Source organism: Ruditapes philippinarum, unplaced genomic scaffold (genome assembly GCF_026571515.1).
Source record: "Ruditapes philippinarum isolate M1 unplaced genomic scaffold, ASM2657151v2 ctg62_1_1_1_1, whole genome shotgun sequence".
Classification (NCBI taxonomy): domain Eukaryota; kingdom Metazoa; phylum Mollusca; class Bivalvia; order Venerida; family Veneridae; genus Ruditapes; species Ruditapes philippinarum.
The window spans coordinates 276,552-296,777 of NW_026865791.1; the positions used below are offsets into that span (position 1 = coordinate 276,552).

The 20,226-nt window shown below is 33.8% G+C and overlaps 1 protein-coding gene across 1 annotated transcript; it reads left to right on the plus strand.

Moving 5' to 3' along the window:
- The first annotated feature begins 4,323 nt into the window (after window positions 1–4,323).
- Window positions 4,324–19,628, plus strand: LOC132730348 (origin recognition complex subunit 1-like). Its single transcript, XM_060716255.1, has 15 exons — window positions 4,324–4,474; window positions 4,894–5,006; window positions 5,895–6,070; window positions 6,644–6,902; window positions 8,984–9,851; window positions 11,359–11,469; window positions 12,048–12,237; window positions 12,491–12,588; window positions 13,080–13,181; window positions 13,653–13,824; window positions 14,557–14,661; window positions 15,881–16,030; window positions 17,779–18,068; window positions 18,956–19,080; window positions 19,428–19,628. The coding sequence occupies exons 1-15, from the start codon at window positions 4,371–4,373 to the stop codon at window positions 19,592–19,594; spliced, it is 3,030 nt and encodes a 1,009-aa protein (XP_060572238.1). The 5' UTR covers window positions 4,324–4,370; the 3' UTR covers window positions 19,595–19,628.
- Window positions 19,629–20,226: the final 598 nt, after the last annotated feature.

The following is a 20,226-nucleotide window of genomic DNA, read 5'->3' on the forward strand; positions in this document are numbered from 1 at the left end:
TATGCATGTATACACAAGGGGTGATCACTATAATTACATTTACATCCTTATTTATACTACAACATTTTGTGATTTTAAGCGTAGGTTTGAATATGAGACGTGTATGTGTAAGATTGGTCCTATTAATTATTATTTTCAAAATTGTATAGATCTAATTCATAGAAAAAAAGATTAACGGATTAAATCTTATCACATGTGATATTGTTAACTAAACATCTATATTTTGTTGCCTAGTATGAATTGAAATTCCAGTAATATACAAAAACAAAATGTTGATATTCTAGCTGCATTATGGTAAAACAATCGTGGTAGTTATTACGGACACATGATGTTGAACAATGAAAATAAGAGAAATGAAATTAAATTCTTTATGAACACGCAAACAAAGTCAACGTATTTGTTTACCCACTATAACAATTGTAATGCTACTTAATTTAAGTAGTTCTTAGAATTACAGTTACATTCGTGTATACAAGTTATAAGGTTTCGCATTGCAACAATTCAACAATTTAATGGAAAAGAAAGTCATAATTTTGGGCTATTTTTACGGTTTATATGAATCTTGAACTACATTACATTTAAAAGCTAGAAGAATGGCCATGGTCATTTGTGTTTCACAGTGACTTGACTGCATACTTATGCTAATTTCATAAAGGTCAAATATTATATTGATGTATTTAATAATAGTATTATAACTGATAAGCGTATCACATTTGGGGAAAATCTCCAAAATATAGTTATTGGTTATTTAAGAATTTCACATGACCTTGACCTTATGACCTCCCAGCAGGAGTCATCTATTTCCCACGGGCAATGCCCCTACAAAGTATTACTAGCACGAGGGCTTATTTCTGCTCAGTTTAGCACACACAGTCTTAATTCTTCTCAAGTTATAGATTGGACAATAATTTTACACAAAAGTTACACTAAACCTTGACATTGATCTAATAACAAATCAAAAGAGATCATCTTCTGGCCATGGACAATACCAAATACCTCGTTCAGCAAACTTAGATTTATTCCTTCTCAAGTTATTGTTCGGAAAAGAATTTTACCAAAAGTGCCATTGTGACCTCGACCTAATGACCTCAAAGATGTAAGGGATTAGCAATGTACAAACCAAGTAAAATAAACCACTGCTCGTTCCTTTTCATGTTATTAACCAGAAAATAGATTTAAACAATTTGGTACTGTGATTTTGACCTTTGACCTGATTACTTCAAAATGAATTGTTGTAATATATTGGCCATGAACAATGTCAATAACAAATGTCAGGTTTAACAAAGTAAGGCTTATGACTTTTAAACAAATAGGGGTCATCTGATAATGGGCAGTGTCCCGACCAAGTTTAGCGCAATTGGGCTTGTTCCTCCTTAAGTTATTGATCACACAAAGGTAACTGTGACCTTGACCTTTGACTTACTGAACTCGAAATCAATTGGTTTCTTATAATTATTAGCATAGGACAATTTTTCTACCAACAAAGTTTAACAAATTTAGGCTTATTTCTTTTCACTATATTAACAGGACAATGATTTTGCATTAGTGTCGCTGTGACATTGAACTTTGACATAAAGTCCTCAAAAAATAATATGGCTTATCTACTGGCCATTCGCAGTAATTCTACAAAGTAAAACACACTTAGGCTATACCTTCTCGAGACACTGATTAGACAAAGTTTCTAAACAAAGTGTCACTATGACCTTGTCCTTTGTCGTCATGATCTCGAAATCAAATGAGGTCATCTAATGACCATAAGCATGTACTTAGAAACATAATCAGCAACCCATTCATTCTAAAGTTATTGATAGGACAATGATAATTGGACGCACGTAGGCACGGACGCGTGGACCGACCGACTGCCCATTGTTTTAAGTTAAATAATCAAAATTTAGCATAACAAAAATAGCTATGGTTTGGTATATAAATGTCTGTAACATTACTTAGAGGCATTTGTTTTTGCGGATGGAAGTCGGGGTTTTACACTTAAAACACATTTACTACAACCAGGCATTTACGACGGCCATGGTGAAACTTGAGAACACACAAATAGAACAAATAGAAACAGCTTCCTGACCATTTAATGGGGATCTTAACGTGCTCTAGGATTTATTTTGATAGCTGTCTGCTGATTACTTTGGCTACATAAACGGTGTTAGAGACGCGAAAAAGTCCCTTTAGACGGAAAGGATATTGTAACTGATGTCTTTGAGGTTACATCTTTATTACGGTTGTATATGTCTTGATGGTGAAACATTCGATTTAATGGCATCTCTAATGAAAAGTTTATAGAATAAAGTCTAGTCTCATAATCTGGTAATTTTAATTAGACATAAAAAGATATGTGTTGCTGTATTGAAACGAGGGATTTAGAGTTGAAATTGTTTCCATTATATATATCATTATTTCTGGAATAGCCTGCACTTACTCTCACAAAAAAGCAATAGCAGCAATAAAAAAGAGAGAGAAAAATGTTCACATTAGAAGCGGTGTTTTCATTTTTGTGTGGAGAAGTTTTTGCAAGGCTTAAAGCATCTAAATGTATTTGGGTTTTTTTTGTTGTTGTTGTTTTTTGGTTTTTTTCTATAAGGAATGTTTATTGTCACTGGACATCAAATGTAAAATATTCTGTTCTTATAAGCACCACATTTACTCGTAAGACCCTGTTATCGTCTATGTCTTTTTGTGCTTCTCGCACTTTGCTGCGATCCATAAGGTATACCAAAATAAATGTAGATTTTAAAAAGGTTCGCATTCATTTTATGAGGTTATGAGAGGTTATAAGCAAGCAGGATGTCCTATCATCCCGTCCGCTGTAATTAGCAAATAACTGCTTATTAACCTTTATGGGATCCAATGATTTTGTAAATTTATAAGACGTAATTAGTGAAATACAACAACTTTTTATCGTTTACGTTTATCCCAATATCTTAGGCTAACATTTATGTATTTTGCGTATATCACCTGTAGATGCTTTAAAATAGAGAAGTTTTAAGATTCAAGAACGTAGTAAAACATCTTGACTGGTTTAAAAAAAATCGTCTATAGAGTGCACATGGTATTTCTAAAGAAAAGAAAAAGAAAAACTTAAAGAAGAAATTATTTTTTATGACTTACTAGTAATTATAAAATGTTTATACCACGTAGCTTTATCTCGTGAGGAAGGACTAGTACTTAATGCATCTAAATCAGAGTAGGACTGGAAGGTGATAATCTGGCCGCTAAATTAATAATGACCTTAAATTCATCGACGCATAAATGCACCTGGCCGATCATCTGTTCGTCTGTTGTCAATTGCGTGTCTGTTCTCCATCTTTTGAACCGATGGAAGGAAATTGAAACTACTTGCCAATGACAGAAATTTTACTAATAATGAGGCGAAATGCATCAGCAGCTGTAACCAAAGACTGAAACAAAACTTAATAAATCTATGTAAAAGAATATTAAGATTACGGAGGTTACAGTTAAGTTATTGGGTGGCTGCTGAAGACTATCTAGAATGTGATTATTATCAAGATATTGCTTTACGCTAAACATGCGTTGTACTGATCTGACGTATTAAAGGGACTCCACTGAGGTTTTTTGACATGATGGGACTGAAAATATTTTTTCAAGACAAATGTACAATTTGATGTAGGCTTAGACAACTAATCTTTGTGCAAAATTTCAGATCATTCGCGCACTTCGCCTTTCCGGGATAATTATTCCAATTGTAAGAAAATGACCCAAATTGAAATTACCGAAATTAGAAAAGTATTATAAATGATTGACAAAGACACAGATTAATTTGTAAAGTGTCGTAAATGTTAATCATTGAATTGTAATATATTGACTAAAATGTTCTGCAAAGAAGAAAGAAGGCATAGAGAAAGTGGAATATTTATCTATTTTTTATTTTATTCTCATCCGTGTGTAAACACAATATTCAATTGTACTAAAAAGTATGAATTAACAGGTTTATGTAAATATTCTTATTATTTTAGAAAGCAGCGAACTGATATACCTATTGCTCTGTAATAAATGCATATAATGATTCTCTAAAGTATTTCAAATGCTACCTATTCATAATTGCCAATTTCGGAGAATTTGGTCGAAAAAAGGCAATTTGACGAAATTTAGGATCGGGATACCGCTTTATAATATTCATGAGCTATATTCTGTTGGTTATAATGACAAAATAATTTAGACAGGCATCCGACTTATTTATATAGCCGATAATGGTTGATCATCAAAAAATAAAATTTCCACAAAAGAATATAATTTTCAACAAGCCGTGCTTCGATCCCCGACGGTGAAATCCAATAGGAGTCTTTGACCAGCTGTAGCGGGAAAGTTTGCACACTCAGACGGATCAGCTGCATCCTTATAAAATGCCAGATTACAAAAAATACTTTAATCCGTCGAAATCTATTTTATTATGGGAAGGAGAGGGAATATCTAAAGACAGACATGAACCTGATAAAAAGTTCTACGAGTAAGTCAAATTTTGTTACTATTTAATTGTAATGTAATTTCGCGATGCGTTTTTTTTTTATAATCTGTATGACTACCTCAAATATGTTTATATGTAGAATAATTTAAGTGAAGAAGCAATTTCAGATAATTTGTCATAAATGCAATAAAGAGACTAGGGTTTTTCAATTTCGCCCTACACCATACTGCAATAACAAAAGCTGCCAAAAACCTTCTGCAAGATTTATAACTTCAAATTTCCAGGATTATGAACTGGGTTTGATGACAAAATTTTACAGGATTTACACCTACAACCTCCAAGCGAACGCAGAAAACAAAATAGTTTAATACTTCTAATCAAGCATTGTACATAACAACTAGGATAGTAGGCATTAAGTTAATCATACTGATAAAGTCTTTGATGTTTGTTTTTCATTTTAGAGGATTTACCATAGATGGGATTTTGTTCCGGAGAAATGATTTTGTGTTTGGAACAAACGATACATCAAACAAGACTGCAAACATATATAAGCTACTAGATGTCTTTGATACAGGTATATATTGCATTTGATGTCTTAAATATGTTTCAGTGTAGATATTTGTCATAGCATTGAACTATTTACTAATTGTAGGATGTGGAAGGGGCTGGATAGCTTAGTCGGTGGAGTCATGGTATATAGTATTTATAGGGTCCCGGGTTCGAGTCTCAGTCAGACTGCACAGTTTTCTCACCCTTTGACAGAACTATATTACATTTAGATTTTTTTCCTTTCTCTTGTCCTGTCTGGTAAATAGAAGATGCAGTTTGGAATTGGATTAATCCATGTGTCTTAACACATTCACCTTGTTGTTTTTATTGCCTTGAAAGCTTGTTAAAATTAATCAAGTAGATTAATCATTACGGCTACATATTGCAAACCAGATGGCGATCCAATTCACGATTTTTGCTAATCTGAAAGCCCAAATTGCAGGAGGCATCCATTTGCTATTGACCATGCCTTTCCCCAGTGTCACAACGGGCCAGATTACCAGATCCATTTCCAAGTGCAAATATGCTTATTTTTTCCCAATCTTTAAAAAGAAATCCCAGTTGAACTAAAATTCTCAACATCAGAACTAACAAATATGCTGGAGTTCATTCCAGTATAGTATCAACCAGATGTTTTCACACATATCATTGTCAAATTTTAATTATTGTTTTTTTTAGGTTTTGAATGATTTTTGCATTGTTTATAATAAACAATTTTGCACAATACTATGCCAGAAAAGCACGAAGGAGGTTTCAAAAGGTACCAATTTTTTTCCCCCAATTAATTAATTTTACGATGCAAAATTTCCTAAACTGGGCAAGGTACTTTTCCAAATGGCTAGGAAAAGGCCTGTTGACATATATCTTGTGTTTTTGAATGTATTTAAAGTTTTATTCATTTTCATTATTTCAGGGAAGGAAAAGCTTGCCCATGTTAGGTATTACATAACAAAGGACAGTGTTCAGAAGTCAGCCTTGTCCATGCTAACATCTCAAGGTCATATATTTCATCCTCAGGAAGTATTTCTAAGTACAGACCCCAGAGATAATAACGTGATTGAACTGTCACAGATCAAAGGAAAATGCCAGGTTAGCCATTTTTGGTGTATTTTTAATTGAAACTGTTGACCATTTTGATACGGCTAGTGCTAAACTTAATCATTTTTGCTTTCATTTCAAAAAGTATTTTAACACTTACATGTACCATATTTAGTATGATAAATGGTATTATCCATCTTTCATTCTTAATATGTATATAAAAAAATCTGCTACTATCAGCATTATATTTTGTTCTGGAACATTTTATTCTCTACCTACAATATTCATGTGTGTTAAATAGCAGAGACATTCTTTTGTTACTACTCTTCCAAGAATCAACTAAAGTGGGTCCAAAAATTCCCAATAAATATAAATATTCTTTATTTGACTTGCATTGTTTTAATGGATGTTTGATTCCTTCAGATGGTAGCATTACCTTGAGGTCCTCCTTGTATTTTCTATAAACCATTCACCTTAAGTCAAAAAACAAATTAAAAATGATTGTTAACTGGAATTTGTTAGATAAATTGAACAAACTTAACATCACATTACATTGGGGAGGGAGGTGTTGAATATATTTGAGTAGCCAAGCAATCAGATGTTTTGATATGTAATTATTTGAAGGTGGAAGAAGTAAAACAGATTCCCGTTCAGTCTCCCAGCAGTCGTAAGCCTCGTGTTCCAGTATTCTACGCAATGTTAAGTTACGATGGACGTAAATTCACCAAAATATTTGAAGAGGACAAAGAAAACACTGATCAGACAAACAGTATCTCTGCTAGGCGTAAAAGTTTGAAATTAGAGGGAAGAGTTAACTCCCCTTTGAAAATTACAGATCCACTGCCAACATCTTTAAGTCCAAAAGTAGCACTGAAAACAATAGGTTTGTACATGAAGCTTTTATCCAATGTTAATTGAAAAAAGAAGATTTCAGATACTAGTACTTTGAGGATGTACAGATGTTTGAATTGTCTTCAAATCAATTAATGTTGATCTCTGTAGTTTGGCGGTTATGGTATCTTGACTAAATGACTGGTCTATAGTCATTGTGTTTTCGAATCTCTCCAGATATGCTGACGTCTAATTTTAGTCACTATTCCTCTCTGTGACAGGTGAATCTCCCTCAGCGCTGTGGGTTCAAATCCTGACTAGGACTTTTGGATTCTTTCAAGTAAGGAATCTACCTTACAGAAGATCAGTGGTTCTACTCAGGTGCTGGCTGGAACCTGAAATAATGTACTGAAGGGCACTTGAGGTCTTCCTCTTTCAGACCTATACTGTGTTGGTACAACGTAAACCCCCCACCACCCCATGAAAAGAATAGTGTGAATTTTGATCTGATGACTAATTTGAAATCTTGTAAACACTATGGTTAACTCTATTTGCAGATCAAAAAGTGGTTCTTATCAACAGGTTTGAAATATGAAATACAAATTAACTGAAATCCTTGACACCGTAACTTGGACTAGTTGATATTTTCCTGTTACACTAAGATTGGTCTTAACCGTAAGTTACCAAGAAAAGGATTTATTTCAAATTTATGAATTGGTCAGAACTGCCTAGTGCAATCTTCAAGATATATTTTTTTCACGAACTTTCCCCTTTTATGCTGAAAAGTCCCATTTGAATTATTGCATTTGATTCCAGTGTCTATGATTAAAGGCCCCATAATAAAAAAGATAATATCTGGAGCCACTGAAATGATGTAAACCTAAATTTCTTTTGTATTTAGCATAAAATAACAGAAGAGAAAAAAATCAACAACAAAAAGCTGGAATCTTTAGATGAGCCCCAGGAGTGCTTAGGCCAAGTTTTATTTAATTCTTTTAACTGGGAAAGAAAGTTATATTGGCTTTAGGTGATGAAGTAGGAGAGGGCGAATATAAGATATTATAATTATTTTTATTCTTGTCTTCTGTCAATGTATCGCCAATATTCTCCAAAGGCAAGTGTGAGATTTTCTTGAAGACATTTTATTTCAATTTATTGTAACAGATCTTAGGATAACTGCCAGAATGGTTGTTGATTATTTCAGTTGGGAGAGTGTCTGTTACAGATCTTTCTTTGTCATTGTGCCATAAAGTAGTGTTATCTACAATGGTATAAGAAGATTTGTGGCCAATATTTGTGTTCCCTAGGACAAGTCTGTCAGACAGATGTATACAATAGTGTTACAAAAGTTTGGCATAAGACTACTTTATTTTTGTAACAGTTCTAGTAACAATATAAGGTTCTATATTGTATGTAATTGTTTCGTCCTTTTAGGCTATTTTAGAACCTGGAATTTATGTATTAGTTTAAAGGAAAAATATGAATTTTTTTTTTTTTAGTTTAAAGAAAAAATATAAAGTTGAGAGACCGCACTTGTATTCATGTATGCCTTTCGGTGGTATAAACTTAATTGCTACAGAAAATTATTTTCATTTTGATGTATATTTGTCTATGTTTGTATGTGTAGTAAATTAAAGAGCTCTGCATTTCATGAACTTCATTAAATTAGAAATAGCTATATTTTGTTATTAAAATGGGCTTCTCACTCAACTCTAGTTCCTGTCTTAGTGTCCATACTACCAAAATGTGTTTTATATGGGTAAGTGTTGCAACCTTCTTGGAGTAATATCAAAATTTCTATTATTTCTGTTTGCATTAGAAACTCTGCCTTTGGGTTAATTGAACATTTTGCATGAAAAATCATACTTTTGCACACTTTACACTGGCCCGATTGTATTTTGTCATTCATCTAATTGGACACAAATGTTTGCTTCAGACTATAGAACAGTATGTTCTGTTTGTATTCCAAGGTCAGTGTAATACTCAGAGGTTAGAAGACAACTTGTTGAATTGATATGCTGCCATTTGGCATCTCTTCATTCTTCTATGAATTATATAATACCTATTCCAGGTAGTTAATGTTTAAATAGATACATTCATGTCATTTAGTGTAATTTACATTCTGTTTTATAGATGGTACCAGTCCCTCTGTCAGGCCGAAAAATTCACCTTATATGAAGGGGAAAGATGTTACACGGATGATAGAAGATGATGAACTTTCTCTCATATCAGATTGTTCAACTAGTACTGATCTTAGCTCTGCGACAAATTCTAGCCGTGGTTCCCGTCGTAGTACAAGAAATACACCTGTAAGAGAAGTGCCAAATTCAGCTTCAAACCTAATAGTCAAAGGAGTTACTGATTCACCAAGCCGGGCATCAGACTCTCCTAAACAAAAATATGTCGTAAAAGGGCAGTACACTGCAAATGGACAATCGAGCACGCCATGTAAAATTAAAATCTCAAGTAAATCGAACACTCCAAGCAAGGAAAGTACAAATATCAAAGCATTGGACAAAGTATCTAGTGATGATGAAAGCATTAAAAGAAAATCTATAAAAAATGAAGAATTTTCACCGAAAAAGTTGAGACTTGATTCACCTAGGATGACAAGATCTGCTAACAAATCTGAAAATGACAGCTCAAACCAAACACCAAAGGCTGTTAGGTCAAAGGTTGTTGAAAATTTAAGAAATAAATCAATGACCGAACCAAGACGTAAAAGTTTAGCCACTTGTGAGGACCTAGTAACTAAAGAACCTCCAAAAACCGAGGGAAAGGTCAGGAGAGTTCAGAGTGTAAGAATTAAAAGACTTGGTGACATGTATCAGTCATTCAGAAGTAAGACACCAGATAGTGAAGGGAGGGCAGTGCGTGCTAGACTTAGTGACAAATTTGTTGGAATTAAGGCGGCAAATGAACTGAGAAAATCTGGTCGGGAAGTATTTACTGAGGTGACAAATGCAAGTTCTCCAAAAAAAGTTAGAGCTGCTAAAGCAAGGTACTTTAATGCTTTATCTGGTCATTCTGATAATATCTTAAAGCTGTTGCACAAGAAATCTATTAAATTGTCAGTTTTAGTAAATTTGGGAGATAGAAAGCGGGAAAATGTTTAAGTAAACTGGAATATGCTAAATGTTTCAATAGAACTTGTAGAAGTACCTGTACTGTTACTAGAAATTTTGTTGTTGAAGAATTTGAAGGGGGAATTGTCATTTTTGTGTCGCCTCTACGGAGTAGTGGCGACATATAGGGATCACTTCTCCGTCGTCTGTCTGTCCGTCTGTCTGTCTGTCCGTCTGTCCGTCCGTCACAAAACTTGTCCGGACTACCCCTCATAAACTACTGGTGCAATTTCATCCAAACTTTACAGGAATGATCAGTATCAAGTCTAGTTGTGCATATTGTCAGCATTTTCCGGTTCAATGATTTTTGTCAGAGTTATGGCCCTTTAATAATTTTTAATTTTAAAGTTTGTCCGGACTACTTCTCTTATACTACTAATGCAATTTCAATGAAACTTTACAGGATTGATCTGTAGCTCAAGTCCTTGCGCATATTGCAAGGGTTTTCCGGTTGAATGATTTTTGGCCGAGTTATGGCCCTTTGAGTAAAAGGTGTTTTTTTCTGTGTGTTGCCAGATACACAATAGCTTGTCCGGACTACTCCTCATAAACTACTGGTGCAATTTCATCCAAACTTTACAGGAATGATCAGTACCAAGTCTAGTTGTGCATATTGTCAGCATTTTCCGGTTCAATGATTTTTGTCAGAGTTATGGCCCTTTAATAATTTTTATTTTTAAAGTTTGTCCGGACTAGTTCTCTTATACCACTTATGCAATTTCAGTGAAACTTTACAGGTTTGATCTGTAGCTCAAGTCCTTGCGCATATTGCACGGGTTTCCCGGTTGAATGATTTTTGGCTGAGTTATGGCCCTTTGATAAAAAGGTGTTTTTTTCTATGTGTAAATGCCAGATACGCAAAAGCTTGTCCGGACTACTCCTCATAAGCTACTGGTGCAATTTTATCCAAACTTTACATGATTGATCAGTACCAAGTCTAGTTGTGCACTGTCCGTCTGTCTGTCCGTCTGTCACAAAATTTGTCCCAACATGAAATTGGCCATTATGAGGCGACACATGTGATTACTGATCGCTCTTGTCTATGAATTGGATTCTGTGTATTTTATTTCATTCAAGTATCACAATGTTTATGAAACAGAATGAAATTGTTTTACCTTCTAAAACAACAAAACTCACACATAAAATACTTCTTTGTCATACAAAACTTTATAGTTTGACTGTTATGCAGGTCTTCCTACAAATAAACTGTATGTATCGTAAAAAGACAATATCTGAAACTTTGCATCAACAACAATAATTTTACAACAAGTTCACAGGATGCAAAGTTTAAAAAAAAGTCATTTGTTATAATTTTTAATCATTATATTTTTCTTGTTAAATTACATGATAAATTTACTATTAATCGTATATACCTATATTTAGACCGAAGAGTTATGTAGAAAGTCTGAGTGATGCATTTGATTCTGATGATGACGAATTGTTGACAGTAACAAAGTCAGGAAGAAAATCTTCACGACCAACATCTAGAGCAAGGTGAGACTCCGATTCAATTATATATTGAATTTCGCCAGATTATATTATGCGCCAGGGATCCCTGGATCTGCTCTGATATATTTAAATTTGAAAATAAAAGAACAGTTGCGCTGAAGAACAACTAGCATGAATATAAATGATCAATACATTGTAGGTAGAGCATTGGACAGTGAATTTGGCGATCAGAGTGTGATTCCCTGATATAGCAATTATTTTGTAATTGGCATGAGCAGAGATGTAGATTTAAACACTTGTATCTGTGAAGTTTGACAAGGCTTTATAGTGGTTAAAGTTCAATTTTTGTATTTTGATATTGAAATCCCTTATACAATGGACTGTACCAAATTAATAGCCAGACCAGTCCATAACTTAGCAGGTGAAGTGTCGGAGTTTAAGTGAACATTAGTCAGTTACCTAAGGGAAATCTAGTTAAGACCACTCAGATAATTGACTCCTGGTGTATGCCTAAATTAATTGATGCTAAATTTGCTTAATAAATAATTGATGCAAACAAATGAAAGTCATGCAAAGCATTACAGAAAAAAAATACAATACTAACTTATTTTACATGATTTTAGAGGAAAGAAAACATCAGTTGATGATGACTACCAGGCAAAATCTGAAGTAAGTTATGATGCTGAGGAGGTTGATGATGATGATGATGATGATGATGATGTTTTTGCTGTTACCAAAACAAAATTGAAACGTAAATCTTCACAAAGACGTAAAAGCTCTGCCGTAACACCAAAATCTAAAAGAACACCAAAGGTGAGTATGTCAGTAGTTCGAGAAAGATCCATATTAAATGCTTAACACACTATAATGTTACCTACGTCCATAAATGTGCAAAATTTTCCAGTAGCTTTTAGTAGACATTACCATTGGTTTTTGGTCATCACTGAAAGATTCCATCTAAGGAAAACAAATTTGATAATTTGACAACAAAGTGTACAGAAAACATCGAACTTGTTTTTTCTGTTCACACCAAAGGTTAACCAGATATAAATAATTATTGTTTCAGAAGAAAGGCTCGGTTATTGATTCAGCTTCTGCTAAAGTGCCAAGTAGACAACGGCCACTGATGTCTCCAAACAGTGTATTAGAGGAGGCCAGGGCAAGGTAAATGTCAACATGTTACTTATGTTAAACAGGGATTCCGAGGCAGTTGTCCAACAGGATGGTTGGTGGCTCTACTCACCTGCCAATTGGTACCTGTAATGATGCCAAAAAGGTCATCAAAGGTCTACCTCCCAACAGTAAAGCTGGAAAGGTTTTCATTTGACCTTCATAGTTTGTATGTGACTTTAAACACAATCAGTCAAAACTTTGCAATGACAGCAACTTACTTTGAGTTATTTGTGTGATAAATATTTTGGAAAGTGTTATAAGACAACTTAGCTTGCAAATACCTCGTATGATACTCTATTGTCTTCTTATCAGGACATTGTAATAGTTTAGTGCATTACAGTGTGACAGCTAGTGTTTGAAAATTAAAACTAAAAAAAGCAACATATAAAATACAACTTTGTGTCGGCAATTGATAAATACTAAGTTTTCAGTAGTAATTAGTTTACCTACATTGTCATAAATGACAAACATATACATTACAGACTGCATGTATCAGCCGTACCAGATACGTTACCATGTAGAGAGAACGAGTTTGATGATATATATAGATTTGTCGAGGGTAAAGTTATAGATGGTACAGGAGGGTGAGTAAACATAAAAGTGATAAAACAAGTGACATTTTAACGGTACGTCTTCAGTCAAGTTGTTATAGTCATTAGCCTCACATCATTGTGATATTTGAAATACTGAAACTGCAAAGCCTGTGCCACCAGATTTGAGCAAGGCCAGCCTGCATATTGGTGCTGTCTGATTAGTCTTTTGATATTTTATTGGGATACCCACACAGTATATATAGAGTATATTGAATGAGGGTAGATACAATACTGAATTTATTGTGATTTAGGAAAATAATGTGTTAAATTGTTATTACACTTCTGTCATATTGTTTTAATTAAATGACTTTTACACTCTCGTGCTGTGGTTTATGTGATGAAATACTTTGATGTAGAATTTTTTTTAATCTGATGATAGGAATCTAGAGACATAGTATTTTCATGTATATATTTGTAAATTTATCAATGACATTAAATAAATCGCTAGTTGTTGTATTTTAGATGTATGTACATATCTGGTGTACCAGGGACAGGAAAGACAGCAACAGTTCATGAGGTGATAAGATCCCTCACTCAGGGATGTGAGGATGGTGAACTGCCCTCATTTAAATACCTCGAGGTGAATGGCATGAAACTCACTGAACCTCGACAAGCTTACGTTGAAATTCTCAAGGTAAGGCTAAGGAGATGTATTCTTGCGTCTCACTGCTGTATGTTTGAGCCCGAGAACATCGAAGATTCTACTCAGGTGCCTGCTTGTACTTGAAATAATGTACAGAGGGGCACCGGATGCCTTCTGCCATCAGTAAAGCTGGAAAATAGCCTTATGACAGTGCAACATTAAACTTTTTAAACACAATAAAAAAAGATGTGACGTAGCAGATGTTTAAAAGTTTCAGAGTTAGTTTAAACATTTTTATTCTAACCAGATTAGGATGATAGTTTATTATTAGACCTTATTGAGTCCTCTCCCTGGACCTAATGGTTAACAAGTACTGGTGTCATATGAGGAAACATAATTGAGACCTCAGTTGGGCTCATACCCATAATTCCTGGATGAAAGACAGACACCTTAACCACTTTTCCTCTCTGCTTCCATAAAGCCCTCATTACACGACAGTTATTTTACAGATATTGACCATGATCGGCTTTAAAAGTTTATGGAAATTTGGGTGAAGATGACTGTAGCTAAAATGATTTTTCAAAATTACCTTCAAGTTTGGAAATGCTTTTTAAACGTGCAAAAGGCAGCTATGCTTTCATCGTACATCTATCACTGTCACTGATATTCATGTTGAATTTGTGTTAAACAGGTATGAAGATACAGTATAATTTAACATTATTGGTTCATATAATTGTCACAGATTATTTCTCTGCCATCCATTAAGACTATATTTTATTACAGCAATTGACAGGACAGAAGGCAACACCAGACCATGCTGCTGATCTGTTAAACAGAAGATTTTGTGGTACAAGTTCAAGAGAAACTGTTGTTTTACTTGTGGATGAGGTATTCATTGATTGTTATATGATTTTAAATTCTTACCATATATTAAAAAAAAGATAAATGTTTGTTTCCTCATAGACAGTTTTGACCATCAGGTTTGAATTTTTTTGAAATTTAACAAGAAATTTCACTGATCCTGCTGAATTTGAAACTGTCCATTTGAAGTTCAACTATGATGATTGAAATGCAGTTCTTGGCTTGGTTGAGTGGAACTTATCATGTTGGAAGAGTAATCCAAGGATCTCTAGCCCCCTTAGGTTCAAACCCCATCAGGAGCAAGACGTTGATTCCTTGAACAAGACGCTTTACACTAATTGCTCAAAACTGGTTGGTTCAAGGAATGGATTTGAAAGTTTGTCATTAAGCTTAAAGCTTCCTACACAATCAAACTTTAATAAATTCTGTATAACTTAAAAGTAAAGAATGTGGTTTAGAATACACAGATGTGCATGCTTACCTTTTCTTAGGAAATACTCTTATTTGACTTCATAACATGATTAAGGATATTTCTTTTGCACATATTGTCCTTAAGATTTCTTTACAGAATAAATATGGAAGTGGAAGGATAGTTTATGCCATATAATACTGAATGTAGGAACACTTCTTAGAAAAACTGCCTACTAAAATACATTTAGAATGCTGCAACAACTTACAGATTCTGTTGGTTTTATGACTCCTTGAAATGTAATCACCATATTTATGTTATACAATGTGTGTGACTAAAAGTCAATAAGGAATAAGAAAATTGTGGCACTAAGCTGGAAAATCAAATGATAATTTGTTTTCTCCTTTTCTATGATTTTGTTAGGTTTTGTTTTGTTTCTTTCTTTCTTTCCTTCTTAAGAGTTGTAGGTTTTGTCTGGAGATGTATTTCAGCAGATACTAGATATATCAACTTTTATCAGTGATAGATATTGTCTATATCACTTTATACATAGAAGTTTTCTATCTAGTAAAATCTTAGAAATAATATCAGATACTAGGAGTGTAGACATGATCATTCCCAAGGCTTTGAGTGAGAAAAGCAGGCAAAATGGCCTAAATCTATCTGTAGGGCAAACTCGGTACAAGATTATTTACTGCTTTGTATATATAAGTAGTTGACGAGAAATTTGCCTACATTATTCACTCCTAGTTATATTGTGTTATCTTTTCCTAGTAATATGTTTGATATATTTAGCAATGTGGGTAATTAACATAATCGTGTCTGATTGTATTACAGTTGGATCTTCTCTGGACGAGAAAACAGGACGTGATGTATAACGTGTTTGACTGGCCGACTAAACAGCATGCAAGACTTATCGTGTTAGCCGTGGCTAATACGATGGATTTACCAGAAAGAATAATGATGAAACGAGTCTCAAGTAGACTGGTAAGCCACAATTTTGTTATCAGTATCAGACAATCTGATAACAGGCTTGTGATAGGGAGACAGTCTAATTTTCTGATATAGTTCAGAAGCTGTAGGTTTTCAATTAATGAACACTGCTGATTATCAAAAGTGGCTCTTTCCTGCAATTTGTAATACTGTTAATAGAGGCAATGCCCATAGAGATCCTACTATATTTAAGGTGAAGTGAATGGGTCCCCTAACAAAATGTCAGAAATATTTTGAATATATTTCTCAAAAAATTAAATTTCATGTTTGTGTATTAAAAATTATTTCACATTTGATTGAGAATATAATATTCACTTCTACAAGCTGTGATTTTATTTTGTTGTTCACTAATTGTGACAAGCTATAATATTTCAGATACAGTCCGACCCCGGTTATTCGACAACCCTTTATTCGAATACCTGGCATTATCCGAAGTAGATCGGCGGTCCCGTTTTTATCTCTTTATAAATTAATATACATACAAACGTATTATTCGAAATGCATTATCCGAATACCTCCTATTTTTCGAAGTAAAATTTCGGTCCCGATATACAATTATGAAAGAATTTCACACCTATTATTCGAAGCCAGACTAATTGGTGCAGATCCACTTGCTGACCGTTCTACTTGTGAAAAATTTCCAAAAGCCATTCGTGTATTTAAACAATCGTGATAATTACGCTTAATTACCGAGATTTAAAAATAATGCACCGTGTCGTTTTTATTGATTAAAAGATGACAGCGATAATTTTCATGAATTGTCTATGTGTGCATTTGTCAAAACATCCAAAACATTTGTTTCTATTTGTTTCTTTTTCATTAATTAATTGTAACGCTACATGAGAACCATAACTCTAACCGAATATACCAGGATTTAGCTTTAAATACCGCAATAGTGACCACACGGCCATAATCAATGAGTTTTAAGAAACGATAATTATTGTAGAATGAAATGAAAGTATTTAGGTCTTATACCAATAAAAAAGTTGTTTTAGTAATCTTTTCATGGATATTTATTTTTCTTGATTAATTGCTGGAAATAAGTGTGTTGTAAACGGGAGTTTTGATATAATTAGCCAAGTGCAGTAGTTTTTGTCTATCACCATATTCGGATTTCGATTATTCGAACCCATCGATTATTCGAAGTAAATTTTCAGTCCCCAGCAATTCGAATAATCGGGGTTGGACTGTAGATTCCTTAGTAAAAATTGTCATGAAGACATGAACGTTGTTGTCCTTGTTTGAGGAGAAAGTACTCTATGAAATTGACAGCAGACTTTATGCACATGTATACAGATTACATTGTTATTAACATGAATACTATCCTTATCCAATGAAAAGGAACATTACTGCCAATGTGCAATGTTACCATATATTGTAAAAGATGCATTATCTTTTGAAATGATATTGATTCTTTATGTTAAAATACACTGGGGGAGGAATAATCAGCAATAAAAACATAATGAAAATTGCTTGAGTAAAATACCTTTTTAAACATGAGCAAGAGACATTAACAACCACAGTGAGGGAATGATCTGAAATTTTGCACATAAACTATTTGTGAAATGATACACAAGTCACGAAAAAAACAATTCCAGTCCTGTCATGTCAAAAAACGTCAGTGGAGTCCCTTTAATAAGGTCTTCAAAATGGAGATGTTTTATGGGGTAAGTATTAAGTTATAAGATGGTTTTACATGTCTAGAAAGCTGTTGACTTTTCAATGTTTTGCACTATTTTAAGGGTTTAACAAGAATGACATTCCAGCCTTACACATTCAAGCAACTTCAGACAATTGTGTTGTCACGTATGAAAGGGTTGAAGGCATTTGACGAGGATGCCATTCAGTTAGCCGCTAGAAAAGTCGCAGCTCTGTCGGGAGATGCTCGTAGAGCGTTAGACATTTGTCGTCGAGCGACCGAAATTGCTGAACTTGTAGCTATGAAACAAAAGAAGGATGTGCTAGTAGGAATGACGCATGTAGATGCAGCTTTGCAAGAAATGTTCTCCTCTCCAAAGATTGTAGCTATCAGGTTTGTTGTTTATAAGTACTGAAAAATCACCCCATAGGAAAAGTGGAAGGAGTCATTGATTGTTTGTTTTGGCTTCTTTGGTTAAAAGGTTATTGTGACAGACTGCAAATCACTTTCCCCTGGTATCTGTGTCTGAGTGGTTAAGGTTGCCCACTTCATATGATTTACCCCTCACTTCTGTGGCTGCAAATCATGCAAAGGTTTTAGAATTCTTAAATTAGTCAGCTTGTTGTTCTGGTCATAGATGCCAGCTTATTTCTGAAATTCAACAAGAGGCATCCAATGGCCATATCCTTTCCACAAGTAAGCAGGAAAGTCCCCATATAACCTATTTTGTGAACTGAATTTAAAAATAAAACAGGTTTTTATTGTGAATGTAAAATACAGAAATTTGGGGGGAAAAACTTATGTTGGATATTATATTGATTTGAATAAAACTTGTTTGCAAGTACATGTATGTAGCAATCCATGTAAAAGATTCTATACACTTTTACCTTTGCGATATGTTAATGTAATACTCATTTATAAGCTAATGTTTTCAGCATGTGATCTTCTATACTATTTTGGTAATGATTGTTTTGATTGGGATTAATATGGATGTTTATCCTCAAGTTTACTTGGAGAAGTGGTTATATTGCCTAACCCCTGAGACAGTTAAATAACCTCTGTTTATGTTTAATCACAAAGGAGCCGCGTCACGACAAAACCAACATAATGGGTTTGCGACCAGCATGGATCCAGACCAGCCTGCGCAAGTAGAGAAACTGATAGCGAACAGCATGCATCCTGATCAGACTGCGTGGATGCGCAGGCTGGTCTGGATCCATGCTGGTCGCAAACCCATTATGTTGGTTTTGTCATGACGCGGCTCAAATCTTTTCTTTTAGGAATGCATCTGATCAGGAGAAAACATTATTGAGAGCCGTGGTTGCTGAGTTTCAGAGATTAGGATTAGAGGAAGCAGAGTTCTCTAGAGTGTATAATCAACATATCTCACTTTGTAGGCTGGAGGGTAAGCTGATTTAACTTACGTTTTTATGTTATATTGAATTATATATGTATTCTATCATAGAATTGTGTGGCTATTTCAAGTTGACTCTGTCTGCCTGGAAAAAAAAACTGGTTGTTGAAACATTTTGTGATCCTAAATATCTATGATTAAAATAGTATACATTTTTATATTACAGATATATTGACTTTTATTAAGAACAAAACAATATAGACCTTGTGTTGAAATTATCTATTGACTGTTTTATATCATTCATCATAAAAATTCTTTTCACATATTATTTTCCCAGATTAAATTTTGAAAATGAAGGGTGTATTACTTTTTATTGAGAAATGTTTTGTATATTTCAGGCATGCAGCCTCCATCAACGGGAGAGCTGGCTGGAATATGTTCACGATTGGGAAGTATACGTCTTCTACTGATAGAACATTCACGTCATGACCTCAATATGAGAGTGAGGCTCAACGTATCCCAGGACGATATTCTGTACGCACTTAGAGATAAGAAAAGTATATGAGAATAGATTATAGAAAAAAATGCATGATACATTCAAACATTTGATTTTAAAAGTGAGCTAAAAGTTGAGCATGTGAATTAAAACGTGAGCAAAAAGTTTGAGCATGTGAATTAAAAGTGAGAAAATAATTTGGACATAACGGCTAAAAGTGAGCAAACAAAGCAAAAAATTATGTACATAAGAACTAAAAGTGAGCAAAAAAAATGAGCATGTGAAATGAAAATAAGCAAAAATTATAAAAGTGATACTGTATTTACAAATGTTGCGGTATAAAGGGAGGTAACTGAAATTATGTTCTTTAAATTTGAAGTAAAGATTATCTGATGATGCTGGTGAAGGTGTAACAAAATACAGACTGGTTAACCATGTACCTGAATATTTTACTTATCCAAAAACAGTATAATTATGTTAAGTTGAAAACAAAAACCTGTAGTTGTTAAATTTCCAAAGCATGACTTAGCAAATGAAATTCAGGTTTTATTTTTTTTTCGTTTTGATTTTTTCAAAAGATGAGCTGTTGAATTCATAAAAATGAAAAAGCTATTTCTTGAAGGGATGAGCTTTGAGGACTTAATTTTATATGAAAATATTCAGGTGTGTTTTTTATTGAGAATCCATTTTTTGAAGAAAAA